This window comes from Mus caroli, chromosome 3 (genome assembly GCF_900094665.2).
Source record: "Mus caroli chromosome 3, CAROLI_EIJ_v1.1, whole genome shotgun sequence".
Taxonomy (NCBI): domain Eukaryota; kingdom Metazoa; phylum Chordata; class Mammalia; order Rodentia; family Muridae; genus Mus; species Mus caroli.
The window spans coordinates 15,231,682-15,241,656 of NC_034572.1; the positions used below are offsets into that span (position 1 = coordinate 15,231,682).

A 9,975-nucleotide genomic window follows, 5' to 3' on the forward strand; every position below is an offset into this window, starting at 1 on the left:
CCATAAAAACCCCTAGCTTTCGAGCCTTGGGGCTGACATCTGTTATCTCCTGTGTGGGATGCATGTCGGTCCGGAGCGCCGTCATTAAAGGTCCTCATGTAATTACATCAAGAGATGGTCCTTCGTGATTTTTTGGGTGCACGCCGAATCGGGAATTGGGTGGGGGTTTCCCCACTAGGTCTAACAGGAACAGATAAATGATTCAACTACCACCCTCAGTCAGAACTTACACATGTAGATTGTCAGTAAAATTAGGTTAAAATGTTAGTGGCTGTGATGGAGAAAATCACGGGGAGCAATTTACAGTTGACAGGCACACTTTTGACAGTTGAGCCAGGGATCTTTTGAGGTCAGGTAACAAGAACAATGGCAGCCCAGTAAGCATTAGCTGACCTGCCTTTCTTGCTAAACCTGGGCAGGTGATCAAGATGATGATCAATTTTTGTAGCATTTTTGCCCTCAGCTTCCTGATGTGATTTAATAAAAAATTGTTAATGAGTAGGTATGTACCTTTGAGGATTTAAAGTAAAAGTGACTGTTCTTTATATATAAAAGTTTAGATATGTGATTCTTTTAAGATTCTTATAAGATTACTTTTCAAGATATATAATAAAATGATTGATTCACTCTATTTTGTTTGCTTACACTTTGTTAATCAGCAAATTGCTTAAATGTATGTGGGTTCTTAGGAATAATTTGGTTTTTTTCACCTGTAATATGTAAAACATTTACTCATTGTAATCATTCACTTAAAAAATAGACTGTAACCACATTGTATTTTTTATATTGCTTGAGAGATTTTTTTCCAGGATTTATAAGCTGTGGAGGTAACTACAAAATGAATCTCCAAAATCAGGGACATATTTCCTCAGCAGCCTAGGGAGGGGGCAGGCTATGTAGGTGCGACAGGCTATATAGGGAAGGTAGGCTCTGTGGGGAGAGCAGGCTCTGGATCTTGGAACACTCATTCTTACTCCTCTCTGTGTGCTAAAGTCTAGGATATCTAATCTACATAGTGTATGAGGTGCTACATAGCCTTGAAAATATGTAGTAATATCTTTCTGGAAAAGTAGCAAAGGTAGATACTCTGATACATGTCACATGCATAATCCCAGTGTAAGACCCCGACCCTCTGTCAGTGGTACTTACTTCAAGACATCCCCAAGTGAGACACCGAGATGCAGATCAATGCAAAAGCAAGAGGTTTATTTTCCAGATCGTGGGGGTTGACCTTCAATTAGTCCCTCAAGCTGAGTGACTAGAAGGCAACCATGAATGGCTATTACAATCGGTTTTTATACTTTTTAGGGGTACAGGTTACATCAGCAAGTTCACAGTTCACACTTATTGGCTAAGCATATTGACCTTTAACTCTATTGGCTAACAAGCATGGGCAAATCATGACATGCATTTAAACTCTACCTGGGACTTTCCAGGGGGTCAGATGACTATCAGTTGGTACATTCTGCGAATTGTTTACTCAAGAATGTTCCTGTAGGTGAAGAATGGAACTTGGCCTAGCCTTGACCCCAGGTGGGAGGGGGAAGCTGTGGGGGGTGGGGGGTGGGAGGGGGGTGGAGTGTGGGATTGGCAAAAGCCCTTATGGTCCTTCATTAGCATTCAGAAGATGGTGGTAGTGGATCATCAGCATAAGGCCAGCCTGGGCTACTAACCAAGACCCTCCCTAAAAACAAAACTCAACATTAAGTGATGGAATAAGCATCTTCCTGAAGACTTTGTCAAAATGATCGGTAAAGTAGGTCCGACAACTCTGATAAATACCAACAGGAAGATGAGAAAGGCTCAAGGTGCCTCAGAAAATCCAGTGAAGTTTTCAACTTCCTGCATTTATGGATATGAGCATTGATGTGTGAAGTAACGTACAACCTCAAGCGGCTCCTCGCTTTCCTTTTCTGTATCCCCCACTTTTGTTTTTCCTCTCCTGGTTGGTGCCACTCTTCTAGGTTTGTTCATTTGTTTTGGTTGGTTGCTTGGTTGGTTGGTTTTTGTTTTTTCCCAAGACAGTCTGGCCTGCAACAGTTTTTGTAGACTAGGCTGACCTTGAACTTGCAGAGATCAACCTGTTTCTGCCTCCTGAGCACCATTAAAGACATGCCCACCACACCTGACTTACTCTTCTAGTTCTCTTGTCCTGGTGAATTTGCAGGCTGTCAAGTCCAACAAACTTGGAACACATGGCTAACTGTGATGCCTATTAGCATACCAAAGTACATGCTGGCCTCTGCTCTTTTTACCCCACATCTTACCCTAAAGTTCTTCAGCTCCTAGGCTTCCTTTCCTCTAGCTTCTCATTCCGATAATCTTGACATTTCAGCCATGCACTCATTTTGTTCTCTCTCTTGTTTTCTTCTCCTCTCCTCCACCCCCTAGCCCCCTTGCCAAGTTGACTCTGTTGGTCATGTTCAGCATACTACTTTCTCTCCCTTCCCTAGACTCTTCCAGGCACCTCTGGTTATACACTCCTTCATGTCTACAATAGAAATATTTCCTTCAGCAGTACCTTGGAGTCATCATGTCCTCACTTTGTGAATCTGGTGCTGAAATCTGGCATGGGGCATAAATGGACCTCTTTTCAATGAGCCCAGACTCCGAACTGAACTAAGCTGCTAATTTGACTTTCCTATGATATGTCTGGATCATTTGTTTCTACTGGCTTCTGCCAGCCACTATATTTGACTCAAATTTTAGGATTTGCCTCTTCAGCCACTTCTTACCTCTACCTGCTATGTTTTTCCATTGTGATTCTGGGCATCTAAACTTCTGGGCGTGGGGAGGAGATGGGAGAGGGAGGCAGAGAGAGTGAGCTGAGCAGTCCTTCTTATAAGCCAGGTTGGCTCACACCTGACAGCAGATGACTGTGTAACTAGTTTACTTGGAGGAGCTTAGTAGAATTGTCTGCAAGCCAATACTTGGCCTACAGGTTCCCCCAGGATTCCTCAGTCCCACTTATTACAGCATATGATTGACATGCTGGGCCCTCTACCCTGAACTCTCCAGCCCAGGGATTGGGCTTTTCCCTATATAATCCAGACATTTTGGTTACACACTCCTGTTTTGTATTTTTTATTGTTCCTTTGGCTACCTGGCTGCTGTACTTGGTTCGCCTTACTCTCCCCCTCTCTGCACATGGTTCAGGGTCATGACCACTCTGGACTCTACCAGATGTTTCTGCCTCTGACTATGCTCTCCCACTTATCTATAATAAACTTTCTCCTCCACCATATCTAGGAGCAGTTATGTCCTTTCCTTTCCTCTGTCTCTCTCTCTGTGTCTGTCTGTCTGTCTGTTTCTTTCTTCTTTCTTTCATGAGTTATATAATTTATATTTTTATATTTAGGGAAACAATTTTTTATATATCTTTGAAGAGTCTTTTGGAAGGCAAATGCTCCTTTTGTGGATATTTTTTATTTTAATCAGTTGTGTTAAAGTTCTGACACTGTATTAGTTACTATTGCACACACACACAACCAGAAGAAGAAAAAGAAAGAAAGTTATAGATAAAGGGTTTATTTTAGCTTGTAATGCAATAGGGAGACAATTTCATCATGGCAGAGAAGGCATGCCACAGGCAGTCACGGTAAAAGGAGCAAGAAACTAGGTGATCCCATTTTATCCATGTGGGGGATGGGCAGGACACGTATGTCAGAACACATGCATCAAAAATGGGATATATCATTTACAAACCATAACAGACTCATACCCAATTTCTGGAGTGAGGGGTTTCTTCTTGATCTTGTTTTTTAATCACAATAGCTCAGGCTAGCCTAAAAATTACTGCATCCCTCTTGCCTCTGTTTCCTGAGTAATCAGATTGCAGGTGCCAGCCACCCAATCTGGCTTCATATTCTCTTCCCCCCACTCCAACCCCCTAAAACAGAGTTTCTCTGTGTAGCTTTGGCTGTCCTGGAACTCTCTGTGTAAACCAGATTGGCCTTGAATTTACAAAGATCTGCCTGCCTCTGCCTCCTGAGTGTTGGGATTAAGTGTGCACTACCACTACCACCTGGTTTCATGTTCTCTTTTTAAATCACTGTTTTTCCTTAGCTTCTGTTCTCAAATATTTCTCCTACAATCTCTTTTGCTGGATCCTACCTTTAGGTTTTCTAGACTCTAAAATTAGATACCCTGTGCACATACTTTATCTATGCTCACTCTTTTAAGGAAATCAACCAATTCTGTGGCCTTACCAACTCGCTGAATGTTCTCCCCACCTGCCCCAATTTACATCACCCAAATATCATTTCTCCCAAGAGCATTCATCTTGGGTATGTAACTGACAATTTAACGTTTGCACTGCCTATCGTTTTTAGAGATTAGAAATCCACAGGTAGATGGGTAAGATGCAGACAAAGTCTTCATACGACCAGGTAGAGAGAAGAGCAAGTGTAAGAGCAGATTCCTTTCCAAAGAGACGAAGAAGGAATACATTCATTAGAAATGCATAAAGATGGTGACTGAACAGTTGAAAAGTAGCAGAAGGAAGATACATTGAAAAGAAGACAAGAACATAGATAGCTTCAGATAGAAGGGTCCTCACTGAACAGAGGGCATGGGCAGAGCCCCATCCATAAATGGAACCAGGCATTCCTAGAGAAAAGAGAGACAAACAGTCCCAATTCAGGGACAAGTCCACAGCCCTCATGTGACTCAAATAAAGTTGCAGCTTTTGGTGAAACTCTGAGGCAGGCCAGCAGTGAAAAGGAATCCCATATTCCCACTCTATGTGCCTGGGAGTGCAAGGGCCCAGCATCAGCTTGAGAAGGAAACTATTTTTTAAACTGAGAAGTTTGGGAGTGAATTTCTGAGGGCGTGGTTTTTGAACTAAGATCTGAATGAAGCATGAAAAAACTAGGCATGGAAAGATATGTTGGTCCACACAGAGAAAAGTGATATTTCAGAACCTGTAAGATCTTAACAAGCTGGTGGTACCAGGGCCATAACCAACAAAGACCATCATGGCTGGAGCACACAGTCTTGAGACTCCTGATGTGAACTAGGACAAAGAAGGAACACAAAATGCCATAGATGTTTAGCCATCATGTTACATCAATGTAACTCATTAGAACATCTGGGGTGATGGTATGATATTATTTAATTAGAGGAAAGATCACTAGCTGCTGGATAAAGAACAAAACTACACTGGGAGGTGAACTAGGAAGGAGTTTAAACAAGAGATTGTTAATAAAATAGTTCAAGTCGGGGCTGGAGAGATGGCTTAGCAGTTAAGAGCACTTCCAGACGTCCTGAGTTCAATTCACAACAACTACATGGTGGCTCATAATCATCTATAATGAGATCTGATGCCAACTAAACCTCATTCAGAAACAGACTTCAACCAACCATATTTCTCATTATGGGTTGAAGGACTCATTAGACAATAACTTATTTTACAAGAATAATAGCAAAGATCATATTATTCATTGCTCTTTTAAGAAATGATTTATTTTTATTTTATGTACATTGGTGTTTTGGCTGAATGTATGTCTAGTTACAGACAGTTGTGAGCAACCATATGGTTGCTGGGAATTGAATCCAGGTCCACCTGGAAAGACAGCCCGTTCTCTTCCAGCCATACTATTCATTTCTAAAAGCAAGTGCTTGATACTAACTAGCCAAGCTGAACTAACTTTACTCAGCATTAATTTTCCATCTCTTTTTCTGTTCTCCCAGTTATGGTTTGCCCAGCATTTTGTCATGAACACTAATCTATTGGTACCTGGTTATGTGAGAAAAAGCAGTTATAAATAAGTAACAATTTTTCTCTTTTAAAATATTCTTTGGCTTTTTGTGCATAGGTGAGCACACCTGTGCATGAGTGTGTGTTTGTGTGATATATGTGTATTTATGCATGCAGGGTTATACACACAGAGGCCACAAGTTGTTGTGTGTCTTGCTCTGTCATACTCTGTTGTATTCCTTTTAGACAGTCTTAGCCCCAGGCATCTTCCTATCTCATTTATTCAATATGTATTTATCAATAGAGAATTATATGGCATTTTTAATAGATTGGTAGTATAGAAATACACATATATACATTTACCTATCTTGGGGAAGTATCTAAGGAAACTTGGTATGGAACATTTTGAGTCTAATCTTCAGATGAATCCTCAGGTGTTGTATGAGTGATAGCAACCCCTTTGGCAAAGGGAGCTTGTATAGGGCTTTTTTTTCTACATGATTACTTGAGTAAATAGGTTCGTTTTGTAGCTGAAGGACTGCCACACCCACTCCAGTAAAAACTGTGTGGCAGGCCCAAAAGCTCGGACACAATCCCAAGGCAAAAAGTTTCACAGGAACTTAGTGTCCTGGAGACTTGGCATCCTGTAGCAGGGATGCTCCACACTTGTTCCTTTCATTAGTCGGGGAATGGATCTGTGTGCTTTCTTTCAGTATTGTTTTATTACAGGTGCCTCCAAGCAATGATTTGTCAAACACCTAACTTTGCTTCCTGGCCTTCACCAATGTCCTAGGCAGTCCTTGAGCCGACCCTGGGCTTGGAATTTAGTAAGAATGTTACCTACTCAGTAACATTCAAAATTGCCTCCAGTATTGTAAGAGAGATAGTGAAAGAAATCAGGCATTACTATCTACTACATAGAGTTAGAAATCTCAGGGCAAGCTTAGCAAAGTAAGTTTAGAATTCTTATTATAGTTATGTATGGCAGACTACATTACTTAATAGAAGAAAGTCCCCGACACTATCACTTAGAATAACAGCCAAGTCACTCCCATATACAGGAATTTACAATGGTTTAGGAAGTAGATCAGGCTGTGGTTTTAGAGTATTGCATTATTCATGAGAAGGTTAGCTAGAGTGGAACTTCCTAATTAGAACCATGACTTGAGGGTGAAAGCCCTTGCCCTGGGAGCATAACAACCTCACACCTGGCTTCTAAGAATATAGCTGACCTTAGATAGAGCTGACTGTGTCTCAGTTGTTACATTGCCTAGATCCTGCTAATCTTTATGTATGCATTCTTCTTTTTGTGTAAAGAGTCATTAAGCATCCAGTAACCTCAATGTACTTTGGCTGATGTGTCACCTAATTTCCTTATTTTCTTCTGTTTTATAAGTCTGATGCTCACTTTGAGCAATTACATTCAGATACAGCACTCTCTCTGTGTCAGTGTTGTTTGTCATCCTGCTGACTTCTTGCCCACCTGAATACCAGGACCCTGATTCTCCTTCGGGTTGAGGGGCCGACTGAGTCCAGTCCGCGTCAGAGGACAATGGTTTGTCTTTGTTGTTGGGGTTTAGGTTTTTGCTTTCAGCAGAAAAAAAATGCTGTTAAAGAACCATGTTATAAGGGATTTTATTATTTAGTCCAATGAGCATAGCTTTCTTAATTTTACACATAAAATGTTACCAGTTATGTGGAGGCTGAGGCTTCTGCCTCAGGATCAAAGTTGCGCTCAGAACCCCCAGCCTGGGTAACTTTCTGAGTCCTTGTCACAAAGTTCCAAATAAAATAAAGGCTGTGGATATAGCTTGTGTATAGAGAGCTTTCCCAGGTTGGACAGGCCCCAAGATTCAATACCTAATACTGAAAAAAAACAAAAAACAAAAAAAACAAAAACCCAAAACCCAACTTTACATTTGTATCATAATATACCATGAAGAAAGTGAAATAGCCGAAACAAACGAAACATCATTATCTGCAGTAAGTTTCCTGTTGGGGGAATGAAATATTTCATTCTTCAGATTCTCAGTGAGGGCTAGAGATGTAACTCAGAGGAAGAGTGGCTGCTTAACATGCACAAAAATCCCAGGAAAGACGATGCACCATCAAATTAACTGAGCTACACTGATTGTGCAGCATTTGAAATGCTGCAAACCCAGAGCCAAAGTTTCTGAGGCCATCTCTAGCCTTCTTAATAGCTACTTATTGTCCTCTTCTGCACTTAACATGTTTCTGTGACCACAGGGTAAATCATTTGGAATGTACATACAGTGCTACCACTCAGCAAACTAAACAGCTAAGGATAGTGTCAGCATCTTTGGTCTCTAATAAAGGTTCCCTGTAATACTCTTTCCCACCTACCTAATGGTCACATCAAATGTATTTGGAAAGTATCTTGATTTATGACTTTCTATGTTCTGTTAGTATAAAAACTTCATGAAATGGCTTCAGTTGAAACATAGCATTTGGGGTGGCCTAATTCTGTGTTTCCCAGGCCAGTTACTGATATTTGCCTCCAGCATAAATTGTCTCTTAATACTGTTAAAGTTAGTTTTCTTGTTTTTGCTTCTCTCTCTCTCTCTCTCTCTCTCTCTCTCTCTCTCTCTCTCTCTCTCTCTCTCTCTCCTTTCTTTTTATCATAGTATTCCCTAGGGTGCCATTCCAGCAGCCTATCCTCAAATGGTCTCATTTTACTTTTAGTTCACAGAGCATCAATATTTAAGACAATGAACACGTGCCTCTTAAAACATCTTACTGACCACCTTTCGTCCTCTGCTGATGGAAGCATAAAATGGACCACTCTAGGAAGGATGACTTCCAGTGTTTAAAATGTTTACAAACACATCTAGACATTCCGATGGTTTACAGCACACCCTATTATGTTTGGCTGGACAATACCATTAGCTTCCTACTGTTGGTGCAGCAGAAGATGCAGCAGTTAATGGCTGCTTCGTCCAAAGTGGTTTCATGGTCTTTCAAGATGCTGGAATTACCTTTACCTTGGCTGATACTGGTGCATACAAAACTCCAAGGTGAAATGTCCCTTTAGATTATAAAGTTTCTTTACAGTGCCTCCTTCATTTTCCTAAGAAAACACACGTGGCCCCAGCCGCCACCTCGGACCTTACAACTAATGTTGGACCAGTCTGCCTTTTTCAGCAAGAGCTATTAGGTTGTCTTACTTTATGGCTTTCTTCTACCAAGGAAAGAAAATTTCTTTAAACACAATAAAAGCGAGATGGGGGGCTGGTGGATGGCTCAGTGGTTAAGAGTGCCTACTGCTCTTCCGAAGGTCCCGAGTTCAAATCCCAGCAACCACATGGTGGCTCACAACTATCCCTAACGAAATCTGATGCCCTCTTCTGGAGTGTCTGAAGACAGCTACAGTGTACTAACATATAATAAATAAATAAATCTTAAAAAAAAAAAAAAGCGAGATGGGGGAAGGAAATTCGTAAGTTCTCACTCAGATTTCCAGAACTCAGGGTCTCGCATACACGGAAGTCGCTAAGAATAAATAGTCAGGGCTCAGCAGAGGAAATGCAGGTATCCCCCCAGGGCTCCATTCCATCAGATAGGGAGGGTCTGACCTATGGGGACATCCTTGAGGCGTTAGGGCAGTGGCTAGAAGACCTGTTTCCCCCTAGTCCGTCAGAACCTTGAGCCCGGTGGCTCACTCAAGAAGCCTCGATGTTTTACCGCGCAAGCCGTCTCGGACTGCGGAAGAACCCGGTAGAACCCGGACGCGCCGCACTGCCTTTGAATCGCAGCACTGGGCGGAGCTCCCCACCCTCTTGTATTGTGATTGGTTGGTCTTCATAGACTCTTCCTTTGGATTGGGCCCTGGCGGTGCCGATCGCAAAACGTCACCGGTTTCTCAGACTGTTGCAGGAAGGAGTGGTGTGGACACGTCTCACCGGGCGGACGCGGCCTGGCGGTTCTGATTTGGATTCTGGCGCCTGGGCCACGACGCCTTGAGGAGCTTTATCAGGCTGTCTGGGAAGATCTGGGAGCCCAGGGCATCCCGAAGTCACCCCACCCCGCGCCATGTCCTATACGTTCACGAGGTGAAGGGCTGAGGGGGGCTGGGCGTGAGGCCAATTGCTCTGTGCTCTATTCAAGTGAAGGTGCGCGCCCCGGCGCTTTATAGGTGCAGTTTGCATCCCTTCTGCGGGTCGCTTGCCGGTGTTGCTCCTGGAGGCACCAATGCATTGTCGCGGCTGACCAGAGTGGCTGCGACCTCGGAGAATCTGCGTCAAGGGCTTGGACGGGGG

At 42.5% G+C, this 9,975-nt stretch overlaps 1 protein-coding gene across 3 annotated transcripts in view; it reads left to right on the top strand.

Moving 5' to 3' along the window:
• The first annotated feature begins 9,572 nt into the window (after positions 1-9,572).
• Positions 9,573-9,975, top strand: part of Hltf (helicase like transcription factor) — a 58,856-nt gene continuing 58,453 nt past the window's right edge. For 2 of the 3 annotated variants that reach the window (XM_029475291.1, XM_029475292.1), the window contains exon 1: positions 9,581-9,768. In XM_029475291.1, the coding sequence (XP_029331151.1) occupies positions 9,749-9,768 (20 nt within the window). In that variant the 5' untranslated portion in view covers positions 9,581-9,748. Of the gene's footprint in view, positions 9,769-9,975 lie in introns of all 3 variants that reach the window. The other variant, XM_021157690.2, reaches the window with a different exon arrangement.